The following is an 18,949-nucleotide window of genomic DNA, read 5'->3' as shown; positions in this document are numbered from 1 at the left end:
TTAATATGAACCCATCAGAACATGGCCAATCAGGAACCTATTTTGTTGTAGGTGTGCCCACTGCCTGGCACCCCGCCCATCTGATCCCTTTGCTCGCTTCTGTCAAGAATGTGGCTCTCCTGTCCCACCCATATTTGGCTGTCGTCTCCCACCCCCAGAAGGAGCTCAGGTGAGCAGCAGAATCTTTAAAAACTTCTTTCATTGGTTTATCTGATGTTTAGTAGCAGCAGTAGCATAGTACATGGCACTCATGATCCACAAACATAAATACCTATTGAAAAAATTACTGGCAGATTAATCTCTTACTGTCCAGTCTCTTACTTAAGAATGGAAAACCCTAAAAGTTGCCTTAGTTTCTATTCAAGAATAGAAAACCTTGTTTGCAATGCTGTTTCTTTTGGTGGCCTTACAGAAACCCAGGCTCGGAAGGATACTGAAATCTTACTATTTCAGTGATACATGCATAGATAAATATATATTTCCTACTCACATGATATTCAGTTTATAACCTGGGTACAGTAATATTTCTATTCTAGAAATAAATGGAGAGAAGTACTGATTACAAGTCTGTATATCTGTAAGATACATCACTTTGTCTAAAGAAGCTGTTTGTATAAGCTATAGATTGATCGATTAAAAAATTTTTGTTGTTAAGTGTAGCTAATAATTGGTATTAGCCTACTAATGAGTTTATAGTTAGAAAAGATACTCAGCTTATTAAAAATCAAGACCTTCACCAAAATGTGTTATCTTTTATGCACTTGAAAGTTGGGGGGTGTTTTGGAGTAGGGTTTACAAATTGAAATAAAAGGATCTATGAAGAGACTCACTAAGAAAAAGCCACTAATTCGGTGAGTCTAAGTCTAGAGTTCTAGAACTGAATTATATTTTCAAGTAAAGGGTCAGAATCTTTTTTTTTTTTTCAGAGATTTTATTTAGGGGCACCTAGGTGGCTCAGTCAATTAAGCGTCTACCTTCGGCTCAGGTCTGACCTCAGGGTCCTGGGATCGAGTCCGGAGTTGGGCTCCTTGCTCAGCAGGGAGTCTGCTTCTCCCTCTCCCTCTCCCTCTGCCTGCTGCTCTGCCTACTTGTGCTCACTCACTCTTTGTCAGTGAGAGTGAGAGAGAGAGCACGAGCAGGGGGAGGAGCAGAGGGTCAGAATCTAAATAGATTTTTTTCTACAATTTATTCCAATGTATTGTTCAGGATTGTTGTAGAAATTAATTTACTATAACATATTTTGAGCTTCATAAAGAAGATAATAAAGCAAATAAAATATGAAAAGGTCCCAGCGGTTTGGATTTTCCCTGCTTATATTCATTCGTCGGTGCAATGTCAAAGTTATTTTTTACTTGCCTGAAAACAGATTTTCATAGATTTTATTTATTTATTATTTTAGAGAGGGATAGAGAGCATGAGCAAGGGATGGGGATAGGGATATGGAGAGGGAGAGAGAGAATCCCAAGCCAACTCCATGCTGAGCATGGAGCCCAATGTGAGGCTTGATCCCACTGTTGTGCGATCACAACCAGAGTCAAAACCAAGAGTCAGTTGCTCAACCAACTGTGCCACCCAGGAAAACAGATTTTCAGGACTTTCTTTGTTCTTACAGGGAGGAAAAGTTATCAAAGATTATAAATACATTTTTTAAAGATTTTTTTATTATTTATTTGTCAGAGAGAGAGAGAGAGCACAAGCAGGGCGAGCGGCAGGTAGAGGGAGAAGTAGGCTTCCTGCTGAGCAGGGAGCCCAATGTGGGACTTGATCCCAGGACCCTGGGATCATGACCTGAGTCGAAGGCAGATACTTAACTGACTGAGCCACTCAGGCATCCCAGATTATAAATATTTTAAATGATAAACTTTGGCACATCTATATAGCCCCCAAAATATTATTTGTTAATATGGTATAATATATAACAGAGTGTAATTTAAACTCTTTATTGGCTACTTATTGTGTCCTGCTCTCAGTTGGGTCTGGGATTCAAAGGGGTGGTGCCTACTCTTAGGCTCCTACGTTCAAGACACTCAGAGTCTCATTAGACAGATGCAGAAGTGCACCTTACCGTTCCAGATCCACCCTTCGTTGCCCTGCCTTATGGGTCCTGGAGCTAGACCCTTTAAATATTTCTCTGGTGCCAGCTAGCTATATGTTAATTTTTGTTAGTAGGGGAACATTGCTGCTGGAGGGACACTGCAGGAGAATGGGCTTGGCTTTTCTTCCTGGTTCTGGTATGCTTTCCTCTCTTTTTGCTCTGACGGTGCTCAGCTAACATGCAGGAACCCAGTTGTACTGAACCCCATTGTGTTTTGGTAACATCCTATGAACAGCTTCTCAGTGAGTTTTACTGACACCCCAGCCAGCTTCCAGATAGTCCTCAGGCATCCCAGTGGGCAGTTTGCCAGCAAGTTTCAGCAGCATGCCTGCACGTGGCTTCCCAGCATGTTCCACCAGCTCCCTGGAGGGAGATTTCCAAACAGGTTTCATTGGGCCCAGTTTTTTACTTTTTGCTTGCCGGTTCAGTTCTGTGTCACCCCAGTTGAATTTCTCTGCTATCCAATGGTCAGCCATCCTCCCCATTTATTATATTTTCTGTAGTATATATCATCATATATATATATCATCTATATATGTTATAAACTGAAAATGCAGTGTTACATGATCTTATGTCACTTAAAGATGAGAAAAAATGTTTATGTACTCATTTATATTTATTCACGTATTTATTAAATCTGGTCTCTCATTTCTTCATTTTTTTCCTGTGAACTCAGGTTATCATCTAGTGTCACTTATTTTCAGCCTGGTGGACTTGCTTTACTAAAGGCACATCTGTTAGCCATTTCTCTCTGTCTTTGTTTATCTGAGAATATTTATTTTGCTTCCTCTTTTGAAGAATAATTTTACTAGATGTAGAATTCTTGTTTGACCTTTATTTTTAAAAATTCACTTATTTGAGAGACAGAGAGAAAGAGAGGAGGGGCAGAGGGAGAGGGTGAATCTCGAGCAGACTCCCCACTAAGCATGGAACCCAATGTGGGGCTCTAGCTCCTGACCCCGAGATCATGACCTGAGCCGAAATCAAGATTGGATGCTTAACTGACTGAGCCACCCAGACGCCCCTTGTTTGATAGTTATTTTTAATTTCAGCCCTTTGAATACATTATCCTCCTACCTCTGGCCTTCATGGTTTTTGATGTGTGATAAGTAGTTTTTTTCTCTTGCTACTTTTAAGACTTTTCTCTGTCTTTGACATTCAACAATTTGACTATATTGTGCCTAAATGTGGATCTCTTTCTGTTTATCTCTCTTGGTATTGATTTTCTTGGGGCTGTAGATTAGTACTTTTCTTCAAATGTGGGAAGTTTTTGGGCTATTATTTCTTCAAATTCTTTTTTTGCCTCTTCCTCTCTCTCCCTTCTTTCTAGGACTCCCATTACATGTATGTTGATATGTTTTATGTTGTCCCACACGTGTTTGATGATCTGTTTATTTTCTTCCATCCTTTTTCTCTCTGTTTTTCAGATTGGAAAATTTCTATTGAACATATTCATCTTCACCAATTCTTTCTTCTGTCATCTCTGATCTGCTTTTGAGTCCCTCTGGAGATTCCCTCCTCCTCCCCCCAATTTCAGTTATTTTAATTTTAAACTCCAAGTTTAGATATGGTTCTTTTTAAAAAATAATTTCTGTGTCTTTATTGAGAGTCCCTGTTTTTTGGATCATTGCCATCATACTTTCTTTATCTTTTAGACATGGTTTCCCTGAGTTCTTTGAACATTTTTATAAAAGCTGTTTTGAAATCTTTGTAAATCCAACATCTGGGGATACTATATCTATCAACCGTTGTTGTTTTTTTCTTTCTCCCTGAGTATAGGTCACACTTTCTTGTTTTTTGCATGCCCCATTATTTTTTTCTTCAATTCTGGACATTTTAGATGATATATTTTAACAACTCTGGATTCTGACTTTTTCTCCTAGTGTTTTCTTTCTTTTTCTTTTTTTTTTCTGCTGTTTTTATTGTTGTTTACTGGGATTAATTTTTTTCTCATGTTTGTCTCCCCTGAAATGTGTGGCCCCTGATATCAGGTTTTTTGTTCTTGTTTTTATTTTTAAACCTGGGGTCACCCTGGGTCTGCATAGCCTAGTGCTCCCCTGAAGATTGGCCAGAAGTTGTACTCAAATACCTTGGTCCAGTAAGGCTTTCACTCTCTGCTGATGGATCTACGTGTGGGCTGCGTTGAACATGCAGGCTTCAGGCTATTTTCAAGTCTGCCTCAGCTTTTACTTTATACTTAACTGCCTTACATCTCCATGTGTAGCCTCTGTCAGCCAGCAATGTGTGAGTGGCTTATACCCACTCTGGTTTATGCTATGCATGTGCATATCTTCCAGTTAACTAAAGATATGTGGGGAGCTTATCAAGCCCCCTATATTTGACTGACCTCTTGGGACTTTCTGTTAAATCCCTGGCTAGGCGCCTCAAACAGGACAATGATTTCAGGCTAGTAGAGCCACTGGCCCTCCCTGTTTGCTTGCCACTGAGATTGTCATCTTAACAGTGCTCCAAATCAAGTGAGCCCTGCCCTTCAGCAGGTATGAAGCTGCTGTTTTTCACATCCTGCCCTGTCCCAGTGAAACTATCACACTGACAGAGCCAGAGGAGGATGGGAACAGCCTCAAGCAGGAACCACATAGACTTGGAGTGTTCTTATCTGAAATTCACCACTTTTCAGTTTGTTGTGTGCCTTTGGTGACTTTCAGAATCTGGAATGGTTTTTTGAATCTGAAATGACAGTTTTATCCAACTTTATAATTGCTATTCAGAGAGAGAATTTGTGGGTTTCCTTACTCCATTGTGCTGTAAGATATTTTTTCTTTTTTTTTTTACACCTCTATTTTCCATAATAAACATGTTCTCACAATACAAAAATAAATAAATAAATAAGAATAAAGGTAATTATTTTTAGACTTTTTTTTTACAAAAGCAAATTAAATCTTATATTTGAAGATCTACTTATACCGTTAGTTTTTGCATCCCAAGACAAACCTCTTTCTTTATGCAGATGGGCTTATGTGCAGAGTGTGGAAACATGGTGCCCATGAACACTCCCATCTGTGTAGTGTGTGAGGCCTCCCTTATCCTACAGCTGCAGCCACAGGCCAGCCTCTGCTTGAAGGTAATGAAATGTGATTCTGTAAAAACAGGAATAAAATATATAGAAAGTGATATGTAAGCCATTAAATATCTTCAGCTGATGTGTAGCCTCCATCAGCCAATTGTTTGGTGAATAACTGATAAACTAATATCTGTGAACAAAATCCACTGTAATTTTTGGGGAGGCATGCTGCCCAAGAGTTTTACCTGCCAATAGGATCTATAATTGTTAAGAGAGATACGTAGAAATGAGTTCCCTAAACATGGAATTGGAGGGCAAAATGCATACAGCTAACTTAGACAGTTTTTTACTTTTTATGTTTAAACTTCAACATTGTAATTAATATTATAATTAAGAACTTTTAAGCTTGTCCTTAAAGTTGCTTTATGCTTTTATTTGCTTTATTTGATTATGGAGCCCTGTTATGTGGAAAAGAATGATTATAGCCAGTCACATGGGTGAAAAAGTTAAGTATCCCAAAAAAAGAAAGAAAAAGAAAAAGTTAAGTATCATCATCATATATATTCAAAAAACTTTGCTAGACAATGTCTTACCATGAAAATATTTTTGGTTGAATCATTGAATATACAACTGTATCTTTTCTCCATTTTTCAGTTTACAGTCCCATTCACTTCCTCTTTAAACTCAAATAAATGTCACTAAAGGATAAAAAAAGATTTAATAAAGAGAATTTGAGACATAAAAAAGCAAGAGTTTTTATTATTAAGGGAAATGCATAGATTTAATGTACAACTGGAACTGTAGTACTCCTAAAATGACTTTGTGGATTTTCATATGGGCCAACTGTATTAAAGTTTATGAGAGAAAGGGGAAGTCCACTTTTTCTTCTACCTCCAAGCTCCCCTTCACTCTGAAAAGTTTTTAAGTATTCCAAGCAATGTAAGCCTTCAGAAATGAGACTTTGAAGAACTGGCTGGGCCAGGGTCAGGTAGGTAACAATTTACTAATCATTTTGTTAAATGGATGGAGCAGGGAGTGGGATGAGCCTGAGGAACAGTCTCTGGATACCCACTTTAGGGTCCCTTGAATGGGGAAAATTGAGGAAAGCAGTCTGAGGAAGAAGTGGTCTCAGGCCAGGCCTCCAGGATTCACAGACACTAGAGCCTAGTCTGAGGCTGCTGACATCCGTCATGATGGTGCAGCCATGAATCTTCCTTCAGCTTCACCCTATTTCTCTGGGTTCTGCCTTACACTTCGAGTGTGAACCCTCAGGTGGTGAGGGGATTTTTCAAAGACACCTTTGATTTGACTTTTCCCCAACATGCTGCTTCCTGGGCCACTCTCTGGGCCTCTGCACCCTACATTCCCTGGACTCTGATCCCTAGACCCATTGCCCCTGTGCCTGCCCACACTTGCAGCAGTGGAGGTGGCAGTCCTGGTGGTTGGGTGGGGGCACAGAGGAAGAATTCACTAACTCTTATCAGGAGCTGGGGCCAGGGATAGCTTTGAAGATGGGGTATCATCTGATGGCATTGTGGGAGGCACAAGCATTTGCCAGATGGGGAAGGGATGGGACAAAGAAAAGTTGCTCATGTGTATATGTGGGAGGTCAGGGGGAGAGGGTGTTTCAGGAAGATATACAGAAACTGGAAACTTCAGGGTGTGTTTCAAACTTTGTAAGCAGTTTGGTTTTGTTGAGCCGCAGAAATGCTGGAGGTGCTGTGGGTTGTGCAAGATGGCGCCTTCTCTACCGTACTTAGCAGCTACAGTTTCTCCCAGTGCACCTTGAAGGGGTAAAAGCAGGGACAGGATTTAATCAGACTTGATTTTTTAGAGAGACTTTTATCACCATGACATCTGATGTTGAAGGGAAATGCCTGGTGCCTGATTTTTATGGCCAGTCAGTATTGCTGCTTCTACTCACGGAAGGACAACTTTTGGAAACCCCAGGCTGAGAATATCCCAGTGGCTTTCCCATGTCTTACAAGGGCGATAGATTTTTAGATAACATTCTCACCCAGAGAGCCACCGCCAAGGTCAGTGGGAATACATGTTGTTCACAGAAGCCAACAGACTTACCTTCCCGAAGGCACCAGGAGGGCCTGCTGAAGAGTTTCCTTGCTGTTTTTGTGTTGGTATCCATCTCACTCCACGTAGTGCACAAAACACCATCCATCCTCTTCCTGCCAACAGTCCACTGGTGCAGACTTATCTTCTGTTGATCTAAAGGCCTTGTCAACGCTGAGGAATTTTGCTCTATCAGATATATATATTTTTTGCTGCCAGGATTGGAAGCTATAGTAGCAGAAGTTTCTCCTTTTACTCTCTGGCACAGCTGCCTGTATTTCAGAAGAAGAGAGGATTTTGCACTTTCAAAAATTCTCTAACTTTTTGTAACAAGTAAAATAGTCTAAAGATATACAAAGAAGTATATAATTTCCCCACCCACCTCTATTTCTATCCTCCTGAAATAACTGATGATAGTGAATATCCTTCTATGTATTTTTCTGGATGCACAGAAACATGCATATATATTCACACATTTAGATTTTATTTATTTATTTATATTTTTAAAAGATTTATTTATTTATTTATTTGAGAGAGAGAGAGAGAGAGCATGTGTAAGTGGCGGGGAGGGGCAGAGGGAGAGGGAGAGAGAGAGAATCTTGAGCAGACTCCTGCAGAGCAAGAAGCCTGAGGCAGGGGTCAGTCTCACCACCCTGAGATCATAACCTGAGCCAAAACCAAGAGTCAGACGCTCAACCAACTGAGCCACCCAGATGCCCCAAGTTTTGTTTTGTTTTTTAAACAAATGTATCTCACTGGCCATTTCCTAAAGTTAAAAATTAATTTGAGCATCTCCCATTTAACCAGAACACATGAACTCTCCTTTACCAAGAGATCATCAATTTCATTTGGGCTCTAACTCGCACATATAGTATACCTCCAGGTCTCTAGTCATTTTGGGTTCCTAGAATCTGAGAGGCTTAGGGCAGGGATCCTCTTGAAGTCATTACTGAAAAAGATCTGATGATTCACATGACTGGGGCAATTATCTCCTTATAAGACCTGAATCTCTCACACAATGATTTGGGGCTAGAAGCCGTGTAACCACAGCTCTGCATCAAGCAGAACTGTAGCTTGGTAACTTACAAAATGCACCTTGAGATGAAGTTTGCAATGACCTACTACATCTTCCTCACTTCGTTTTGTCAGAGCTTGTCATTTGGGAGATTAGAAAACTGTTCTCATCTCTCAACTACTTTGTAAGAAAAAATGTTACCCCAATAACTAATTTGGGTCCACTAAATTGCTTAGAACCGTTCAACTAAACACATTGTAAATGCTATGGATGAGGTAGCGAATGAGGGTATTGACTTTTTTAAAAAGATTTTATTTATTTATTTGAGAGAGAGAGAAAGAGCACGAGGGGATGGGGGCAGAGGGAGAAGCAGACTCCCTGATGAGCAGGGAGCCAGACGTAGAGCGCAATCCCAGGACCCCAGGATCACAACCTAAGCCAAAGGCAGACACTTAACCGACTGAGCCACCCAGGCACCAAAGGGTAATGACTTTTTTAAAAAAGGTCCTCATCACAGATGTTTAACATCCTCCTTAAGAAAGTCTGATAGTGGCCTCAATCCCAAGTCATCCCCATGGACATCTATGAGTGTAGTGATTATGACGTAAAATTATTTCTATCTGTGGGTCATGGTCACTGCTCTTCAAGGAAGTGAGCCATGACATGGTGTCAGAAAGTCACCAACAAAACCATTAGAAACACCTGTTGGCCAAGAAGGCTATGTCGGCTGGACCTGAAACAGTAAGGTAGACTGCCACTTTTACTGTCTTGATAGTATCTCAGAAGAGAGAGGGCAGGGAAAGGTGTTTATACGGTTTTAGTGCTGCACTTGGGTGATTTTTTAAAAGAGAGTTTGACAAGAGTGAACCCTAAGGTCAATTATGGACTTTGGGTTCACTGGTTGTACGGAGTGTACCATCCTGATGTGGGATGTCAGTAGTGGGGAAGGTTGTGTGTGTGTGGGAACAGGGAGTAAGTATATAGGAACTCCCTATAATTTCTGCTCAGTTTTGATATAAACCTAAAACTGCTCTAAAAAATGAAGTTTACTAGTTAAAAAAGTTTAGAAGGGAGTTTTGCAAGGCAGGATTAGAATAGGGCAGAGTCCGTTTTTATTGGGCAAAGTTATGACATGCTAGTTTTAAAAATATTTAAATAAAAATTTTATGTATTTAAATTAAAATTTTTATAGTTTATTTAAATAAAAATTTTAGCTACTGGTGGCTCAGTTGGTTAAGCATCTGCCTCTTGATTTCAGCTCAGATCATAATCTCAGGGTCGTGAGATCGAGCTCTGAGTCAGGCTCTGCATTGGATGTGGAGTCTGTTTAAGATTTTCTCTCTCCCTCTACACCCCCCACCCCACCCCACTCATTCTCTCTCTCAAAAAAAATAAATAAATAAAAATTTTATATATTTAAGGTGATGATGTTTTAATATACATGTACATAGTGAAATGATTACTACAGTCAAGCTAATTAAAATATCCATCTTTGTATACTGGAAATTTGCTGAGAGTAGATTTTAGGTGTTCTCACTACACATGCATGTGCACACACGTGTGCACCCAGACACACACACACACACACACACACACACACACACAAATGTTAACTATGTGGGGATGTACTAATTTTGGATTGTGGGACCTGCCAGTGTGAGGATCCTGAGGTAAGCTGTTGGACCGAATAAGTAAGCAGCCTTACTGGTTTACAGTCTTTACAGAATATTTCCTGCAGCAAACAACTTTGTTATTTTTGTTTGATCTCAGTATTTTTTTAACACAGGGACAGGAAATTTGATTCACTTCTCAATGAGTGTCTTGAGTGTCACCTGATCTTTTCTGAGTCTCCAGGAAGACCACAGCCCTAAATCTCACAGAAAAGCTCTGGCAATTGCAGATTATGCTACAGAGACTTAAGAATGCTGGAACCAGGGAGTGTCAGGATCCACAGAGGGCGCGTATGTGATCCTCTGCCATTTTGAATAGCAGTCAGTCGGCCGTTTGCACTTTAGGAGTTCTTTGACTTGCAAGAACTTGGAGTCCTCTACTAGAGTGAAATTAACCAGCCATGGAAAGGCCAGGGACTTCATAGCTTACCTAGTGGAATTGGAACTACAGCTCTGGGAGTTGGACTTTCTCTTGATCATTGTCTTTGCCTCTACAGCTTCAGATCACATGGTGTCAGTTTCAGGGCACCTGGGAAATGTAGGCACTGGAGTAGAAAGGAGCATTTGAGTGTCACTGGTCATTGATGAGTGAAGGGGATAGTATCCTGATAGTGCAGAATAGTCCAGTGACTGAACAGGTGTTTGCAAACCTCTAATAGCTGAATTCTAGTTAGACTATTTTAATATTTCTTCCTTCCTTCTTTCCTTCCTTCCTTCCTTCCTTCCTTCCTTCCTTCCTTCCTTCCTCTCTGTATTCCTACTTATCCTCAGTTTCCTAACTTGGAAAGTTGCACTTATCATTTATTTTCTAAGACAGTCTTTTCATTTTTGCATTTCTGAGTGAGAAACTACAGAGCAAACCTTAATTCATTAACACGAAGCCCCGTGGGGGTGTTTACAAGATGATCTGTAAACACATGGATAAGCTTTTGCTAGTCTTGGGCTTTTCTGTTTATTGTTCAAGCCATGAGATGGAGAGCCTACCATCATGTTTTCCCTACTGGGGGAAAAAAATAGAAAATTCATACATAATCAGTGCAAAAAAAATGAATCCCTGTTTTCAGTTTGTTCATTTTGGGTTTTGTTTCTTTTTCGGGGGGAGTTTCTTTTAAAACGATTTTCATTTGTCTGATATTATGTTGTAATCATTTCTAAACCAATCCAATTTCAGGGTCTGAGTGTTAAAATAGGGTAGCTGGCTGATTGAAAGGATTGCTTGATGATTTCTTTGCACAGTTGTTTGCGCAGAGAATAATGTGTTTTTTGTTCTTTGTTTTCAAGGAGAAAGTAGTCTGCCGCACCTGTGGCACAGGGAATCCAGCTCACCTGAAATACTGTGTCACCTGTGAGGGGGCCCTGCCGTCATCTCAGGAGGTAGGTTGACAGCATGGGCCAAGCCTCCATTTGGTGACTGCTAAATGTCCAGTGTCAATAATAATGAAGAATTATAATCTGCAGAGGAAGGAAGAAGTGGGAGGTTGGAGAGAGACACTGAAAGCAACATTTCTAAATGTGGAGAGGACTTTATATATTCACCAATACAAAATCGTTTTCTAAGTCTTAACTCCAGGGGGATTCAATAAAACCAGCAATTTCTTACAATTTTTCATTTAATAACTTTGCACAGAAAGCTGGTGGCAGCCAGTGGAGAAGTAGACCCACTTGTATTTCATTCACAGTCATATATGTCTTTACTGACTGTGCCATGCTGTTTTTTGAAATTGAGAACATGGTAGGTAACCACTTTTGGATTTTCTAGTCTATTTTGAGTATTTAAAGTGAAGGAATAAGAGCACATGCAACTGAAATTGATTTTATTACCTGTCAGGGATGTAGTTGTTTCTGGGTCTCCTCTATCAGCAAAACTGTTTCAGGAACAATTACAAAACTGAATTTGTTTTCAGGATTTGATTTCTCTTTGAATGGTATATGAGAGTTGGGATGTCACAATGACAGTACATATCGTTGAAGTGCCATAGAAGTAACAATGCATCTTCAGTCTGATGGCTTATGTCTTTTCTTTGTTTAGCAGTGTTAATATGAATGGAATAAAATGCCTTTTCTTTCTTTAGAGCAATGTTATGTTTAAAAAAAATCTACTTGAACAGTAGATGCATTTATTTTTTAAAAAGATTTTATTTATGTATTTATTTGAGAGAGAGAGAAAAGCAGGAGGAGGAGCAGGGGGGAAGGGAGAGGGTGGGGGAAAGAATCTCAAGAAGACTCTGCACTGAGCACAGAGCCCAGTGCAGGGGTCGATCTCACAACCCCGAGATCATGACCTCAGCCAATGTCAAGAGTTGGATTCTTAACCAACTGAGCCACCCAGGTGCCCTGATGCATTTAAATTAAAGATCTGAAGGCTTTACATTTAGAAACCCAAGTCATCAAGTTTTATATCAAAACCCTGTTGTAGCAGGAGGATACATTTGAAATTTAAGGCTGAAGCAAAAGTGTGCAAAGCATTTCTCTCTGGATTTGTCCCAAGGAGTCTCTCACTAATTGCACAGAAATGGGGTAAGGGTAAGTGTGTACAAACAGAGATCTCCGTTCTATCTTTCTGGATAGATGTCTGTTTTAGGATAACAAAACAGTCCCTGAAGTAAAAGAGGATATAGCTAGGCAAGCAAAGTTGACTAAAATATCAGTCTTGGAGGAAAAATGGTCCTTAGAAAACGTCTTCCCTAGTGTGCCCATTCTTAGTATTGTACGTGGGATATGTGGCAGTTATCAATTGTATCAGTTACTCAGTGATTCATTCATCCAATAACTATTTGCATGACTCCCATGTGCCGAGGAGCAAGGTACTATGTTAGTGGGGAAAAATGGGAAGTATAGTCCTTTCTCTTAAAGAAATCAGGATCTAGCGGAAAGCAAGAGAAAGGAGGGAAGCTGACATATGGAGCCTGACCCTGTGCTAAGCGTCCCTCCATACTAATTGCCGTGAACCATCTGAACCCTGCCTACAGACCTGTGAAGAGGCTCTTGTATCGAAGAGGCTGCATGGGGTCATAGATAGAATCAGATGGCCTGGGGTCAAATCTTGGGTCTTGCCTTCTCCGTGCCTCAGTTTCCAACCTCTGTAAAACACAGGTGACGATGGCACCCACCTCACAGGTCTGTCCTGTGGTTTGATGCGAAGTTAGAGGGACAGTGCTTAACACTGTGTGCCTGCACATAGTAGGTGATCACGTAACAGTGACAGATACTCTCATCGTCATTTGTCTGATGAAAAGATCTCTTCCTAGGCAACAAGAAAGTAGCAGGAGCGAAGATTCTAATCCAGGCCTACCTCACAAAGTTTCAGAAATTCTCATGAAACAATTCTCTCTCTCTCTCCCCAAAATAAAATAATTCTTTTCATGTGTCAGGGGTGGAAAATAAATTCACATTTCCATATGGAAATCAGAGCCCTAAAGGAAAGAAGAGAAACCTCAGTTGTGACATTCTGCTTACATTCTTTCTTTATAAATATACTTATGGTAAATCAATAGTAGGTTTGCTACTTTTGGTATTAAAGATACTGAGGATGCGTCAGGCACCAGTTTTATCAACTTGAGGAATGTGTCTTCTTTGTACGAATTTATTAATTGGTGAAGTTCATCATAGTTTTACTCTTTGGGGCAAAAATACCTTATTACAGGGCTTGCATTGATTTGGGGATTTTCCCCCCCTGGATCCAGAGGGAGATTGCAGAATGTAGTATTGATCTGCCTATTGATAAATGCCATTGTGTCCACCAGCCCATGCGCAGTGGAGATAAAGCCCCACCTCCGCCCACTCAGAAAGGGGAGACCATTTCCTGCTCCAAGTGTGGTCGCAGGAATCGCCGGGAAGCTTGCTTCTGTGACTGGTGCGGAGCCACGGTGGGTATTTTAAATCTGAGTTTCTTGGTGCCAAAGCCTCACCACCACCCTAGAGAGAGCCAGGCTCCTTCTTTTCCCCTACCTTGCAGAAATCACTTCTTTTGATTTGAATACTAGCACCTATTTACCTAAGAATCTGGAGACAGAATTGATTCTCTTAAATTGGGAAAGCTCTGTTATTGCTGTTTTGCTTTGTATTTCTTTGAGGTTAAACTTTTTCAATCATTTATTGACTCTTGGTATTTCTTCTTTTATGACTTGTCTACTTACCTTTAGAGAGAGAGAGAGAGTGAAAAAGATAGAGAACACGAGTGGGGGGAGGGGCAGAGGGAGAGAGAGAATCCTCAAGCAGACTCCCGACTGAGCACAGAGCCCAACATGGTGCTCAGTCCCTGGACCCCAAGATCATGTCCTGAGCCGAAATGAAGAGCCAGATGCTTCATCCACTGAGCCCTTACCAGGCACCCCTTACCTTTTTAATGAAAGACTCAAAAGTCTTTTCTTTGAAAAAGTGTTGTATGTAAGTAATACAGCAGGTTTCTTGTGAAGGGTCAATCTCCCATCTCATCCCAGGCCCTCAGAGCCTATCGCCAGAAGCAATCACCATTACCTAGTGTGTGTGTTAATAAGTAAACTAGTAGTTTCACAGAAACACTAATTCTTTTCCTTTCACTTCACCATGTACCTTGTTAGTAACCTCCTCATTCTTTTCAGTAGCTCCATAATATACTGCCGTCTGTATGTACCATGATGCATTTAGGCCATCCCCTATTGCTGGACATTTAGGTTGTTTCCAGTTATTTTCTCTAAAACCACAAACCCGCAGGGAATGATCTCAAATATACTTCTTTGTGTACTTGTCCATCTGTAGAATAAGTTCTAGAAGGTGGACTTGCAGGGTCAGGGGTATAAGCATATGTTATTTTGATGGCTAGTGATGGTAGGGTATTTGAATAATTTACGTGGGAAAATTAGGACTCTGATATTTATGAAAGTGTAAAAATATTTTCTATCCTCTAGCCGGGCATTTCTGCTTGCTACTCTGTTTGCCCCAAATGTGGGGCCAGCAATCACCCATCTGCCCGATTCTGTGGTTCCTGTGGTATTTATGTGAAGCCCTTGGCAAGACTTAGCCTGGACCACGGCCTGGATCTAGCTGCTGGAGAACTTGGCCCTTTTGCTGAGGTGAGGCCTCCACTGTTGTAGGCACTGGTGCCAGGGAATGGGTGTAAGACCCTGAACTTGTTTTCTCTACCTTGTGGATCAACCGGGGGAAAGAGAGCCAAAACATGTAGACCTTTTGCTTGGATTTTCAACTAGATGTGTACATAAATTTGATCAATTTACGTTTTAAGCACTCGAGTGATTTCTTCAGAATTCAAAGATTTATCTATAGTAGATTGAGGTCTAACTGCATTTGTAAGACTAATAATATAACTAATGTAAATCAATACAATGCCAGAGAAATGGATTTAAAATATATGAGACAAGCATACTTTTTTTTAAAAAAGATTTTATTTATTTATTTGAGACAGAGAGAGAGAGAGAAGCACAAGCGTTGGTGGGGGAAGGGCAGAGAGAGAAGCAGACTCCCTGCTGAGCAGGGAGCCCGACGCGGGGCTCGATCCCAGGACCCTGAGATCATGACCTGAGTGGAATGCAGACACTTAACTGACTGAGCCACCTAGGTGCCCTGAGACAGACACACTTCTCATGAATTTCTTATGTAGCGTACCAGGAACTTTGCTCCTGCTCGCTTATGTTTTAGAAAACCTATAGCAGGCGTGTGGAATTGCTTTAGCCATTTATAACAACAGCATATAGTTTAAGGAAAGTCTTACAGGATTATCTTCAGAAAGACTTAATTTCTAACCAGCTTGGTGTTAGCGTTTTATAAATTTCTCTAAGCTACATAAAGGCTTTTCAGGTTTCTTTTTAGCTCTTCATTAGAAGAATTTGAAGATTCATAGTTATTAGAGAGAATGCACATGCCCTCAGCAACTTTGCATTCATTTTTAGGGAGTTCATGACTTTCTTAGCCCCAGCTGAGACTTATGGATCCTGGGACTGCCAATAGCCCATATGCAACCATATGCAAATGAGAGACAAAGGGTTCTTTCCTCAAGACACTTGACTGTGGTCTTTTGGAAATTTATTGTAATACACTAATTTTGTTAGAAAGACCTTTTCTTCCATTTACCAGAAAAATTGTCCTAATAAATATGCAAATATATAATGCTCACCATGTGAATGGTATCTCTTTAGATGCAGTGATGTTGTGCAGTGCACAGCCTACATAACCTTACATGATGGTCCTCTCAAGTCCCCACATTCAGATGCAGGAGTATCTCAGAGAAAATACTGCTGACTAGTGGTTGATTGTGGATGAGTAGTAAAGTCTATGTTCTATTGGACTGTAGAACTGAGAGGTTAGATTTGTTTCAGGCCTCAGGCAGCAAGGCAATTTGGTTGATTGGGTAAATTTGAGAGAGTAAATGGCCAAGAAAATGAGGCTAGCTTTATGGATCAGGCTGGGAATTGCTGGGAGAGACAGAAGAAAAGAAGGGGAGGCAAGGGCTGAAAACCTCTTTTTAGTTCAAAGTACAGTTTCTTGGAGATATTTTTACTTCTGATTAGAATTCTTTTCTATAAGTAATACGAAGAATTAATTAAATTATATTCTAGTATTTTATGTTTTCTGCCTTGCTCACAGCCCCGATCTGCCTGGCAGTCCCTAAATGTTCCTTTACCCAGACCCGATGCTGGGACCCGGAAGGACGCGGGCACACAGACTGCTGGCCTGTTCTACCCATCTGGCACGCTACTAGCCAAAAAGGAACTAGAAATGGCTTCTCAGAAGCAGAGGCAGGAGAAGATGAGTGACCATAAACCTCTCCTCACAGCCGTCAGCCCAGGAAGAGGTGAGGGAAAAGGTACTCTTTCTTGTCAGGAGGGAACTCCCTATTTCTCAGAAAGAAAATTGCATTTTTCTTCCTTTAGATTTATTTCTATACATAAGAAGTAAATTCCGTTGTTTTTCTTTAGGTAATTTTCCTTTGTATTATAGCTCTTAAACTTTTAGTATTCTGAGGTTTTTATCTTTTCTAATTTTTAAAAAAGATTTTATTTATTTGTGAGAGAGAACGAATGGGCATGGGAGCAGGGGAGTGAGCAGGGGAGGGGCAGGCAGAGAGGGAGAGAGAATCCTCAAGCAGACTCCCTGCTGAGCATGGAGCCTGACATGGGGCTCGATCCCAGGACCCTGAGATCATGACCTGAGCTGAAAGCAAGAGTTGCCCGCTTAACTGACTGAGCCACTGGGGCAGCCCAGTACTCTGATGTTTTGGCTCATAGCTCCATTGTCTAGTCTCTCAGTTAAATAGCATGTATGGATTGCTATTACAGTAGAAATATTGTTAGTCTGTGTCATTGCTGCTATCTACTATTATCTTTCTCTTTTTACCATTTTAAAATTCACATAAGCAAAATTCACCATTTCACCCATTTTGAAGTGTACCATTCAGTGATACTTAGTCCATTAGGAGCAATACAGAAGCATCACCACTCTGTATGTCCAGAACATTTTCATCACCCCAAAGGTAGACCAGTATTCTTTCTGCAATCACTCCGTACATCTCCTCTCCCAGGTGCCTGGCAACCGTGAATCTACTTGCTGTTTTTATGGATTTGCCTGTTCTGGACATTTCCTACAAATGCATCTCCTGCCTGCACATGAGAAACCAGAAACCCAGACTTGTGCAAAATCTCCCAAGTGTTGAGTGGTGGCAATGAATGAATTCCAATATGTTTTAAACCGTGTGCAGACTGCAAAGGGACACAAGGGAGCTTTCTGAAGTGATGGAAGTGTCTTTCGTATTATTCGGGATATATACACTTGCTGAAACTCAAACTGTACACTTAAAAGTTATCTCAATATGGTTAATTTTATTTATTTTTTTTAAAGTTTGAGAGAGAGAGAGCGCGATAGCATGGTGGGGGGCACAGAGGGAGAGGGAGAAGCAGACTTCCTGCTGAGCAGGGAGCCTGATGTGGGGCTCTATCCCAGGACCCTGAAATCATGACCTGAGCTGAAGGCAGACACTCAAACAACTGAGCCACCCAGGTGCCCCTCAATATGATTAATTTTAAAAGAATAAAAGAAGGGGTGCCTGGGTGTCTCAGTTGTTAAGTGTCTGCCTCTCCCTCTTCCACTCCCCCTGCTTGTGTTCCCTCTCTCGTTGTCTCTCTCTCTCTCTGTCAAATAAATAAACCTTTCAAAAAAAAAAGAATAAAAGAAAAAGACCCCATGTGTGACCATCAAAATATATTCTTTTGAGATTCCGTACTATTCTATGATTAACCATGTGTAAAAAATAAACCTCGGAGCAAAAATGGAACTTATTCTGGTACCTAGTTGAGGTTCAATAAGTAAAAACTATCATAAAGTTTGGCAAAGAAAAATAACCTGAGAATGCATGTTGCATGGAGCATTTTTCTTTCTTGGCTTCAGAAGAGTTATCCATGAAGATGGGTTTCTCTTTTTCTTTAGGATACTGGAGAAAACAATTGGATCATATCTCTGCCCACCTCAGGTCTTATGCTCAGAACAACCCTGAATTCCGGGCCTTGATCGCAGAACCCAGAATGGGAAAGGTGGGTGAGCTCTGGATGGAATTTCCACTCCAGAGAGTCCCGTGGGATCAGGCTACAGGTCCCCTCCACTGACTTCACCTGAAATTGCACTTTGCTTGGCTCTTTTCCCTTTCCTGTCCTGCTTTCCACCCTGCCTTACGGTCCTCCCCTGCAAGTGCTGCCTTGACAAATCACTTGCACACCAGCCTTGTCTACGAGTGGGCTTCTGCACCTGACCTAAGATAGTAAATTGTGAACATTCCATGCTTTTAGATGCCACATGCTATGGAGACTCTGGTGCTCAGAGCTAAACAAAACCCAGAAGAGTTTAATCTCACCAAAGTGTGCACTTAAATCCAGTCTGTATTAGCAGCAATGGTAATCCCAAGAGCTGCCACTTCCCGATGCACTCACTGTGTGCGTTGTGTTCCTCAATCTCTAGTGCCCATAACAAACCTACAAGGTGGGAAGATTACCTTTGCAGCAGTGTTGCTGGTTTTTTTTAATGGCCACAAATTCATTGGTAGTCTTCAAAGAGTGGAGTCACTGTCTTCTCACCTCGAATGTGGGCGGGCTTGTGGC

General features: G+C 40.9%; 1 protein-coding gene across 2 annotated transcripts in view; it reads left to right on the top strand.

Annotated features, from left to right (window-relative positions):
* DZANK1 (double zinc ribbon and ankyrin repeat domains 1) overlaps positions 1-18,949 on the top strand; it is a 64,248-nt gene that overhangs the window by 32,721 nt on the left and 12,578 nt on the right. For both annotated transcript variants that reach the window (XM_048222288.2, XM_044385665.2), the window contains 7 exons: positions 52-169; positions 5,064-5,177; positions 11,151-11,243; positions 13,613-13,735; positions 14,756-14,920; positions 16,449-16,656; positions 18,285-18,388. In XM_048222288.2, the coding sequence (XP_048078245.1) occupies positions 52-169; positions 5,064-5,177; positions 11,151-11,243; positions 13,613-13,735; positions 14,756-14,920; positions 16,449-16,656; positions 18,285-18,388 (925 nt within the window). The remainder of the gene's footprint in view (positions 1-51; positions 170-5,063; positions 5,178-11,150; positions 11,244-13,612; positions 13,736-14,755; positions 14,921-16,448; positions 16,657-18,284; positions 18,389-18,949) is intronic.

Source organism: Ursus arctos, unplaced genomic scaffold, assembly GCF_023065955.2.
Source record: "Ursus arctos isolate Adak ecotype North America unplaced genomic scaffold, UrsArc2.0 scaffold_16, whole genome shotgun sequence".
Classification (NCBI taxonomy): domain Eukaryota; kingdom Metazoa; phylum Chordata; class Mammalia; order Carnivora; family Ursidae; genus Ursus; species Ursus arctos.
The sequence above is the reverse complement of the archived record's forward strand: the minus strand, read 5'-3'. Positions and strand labels throughout refer to the sequence as shown.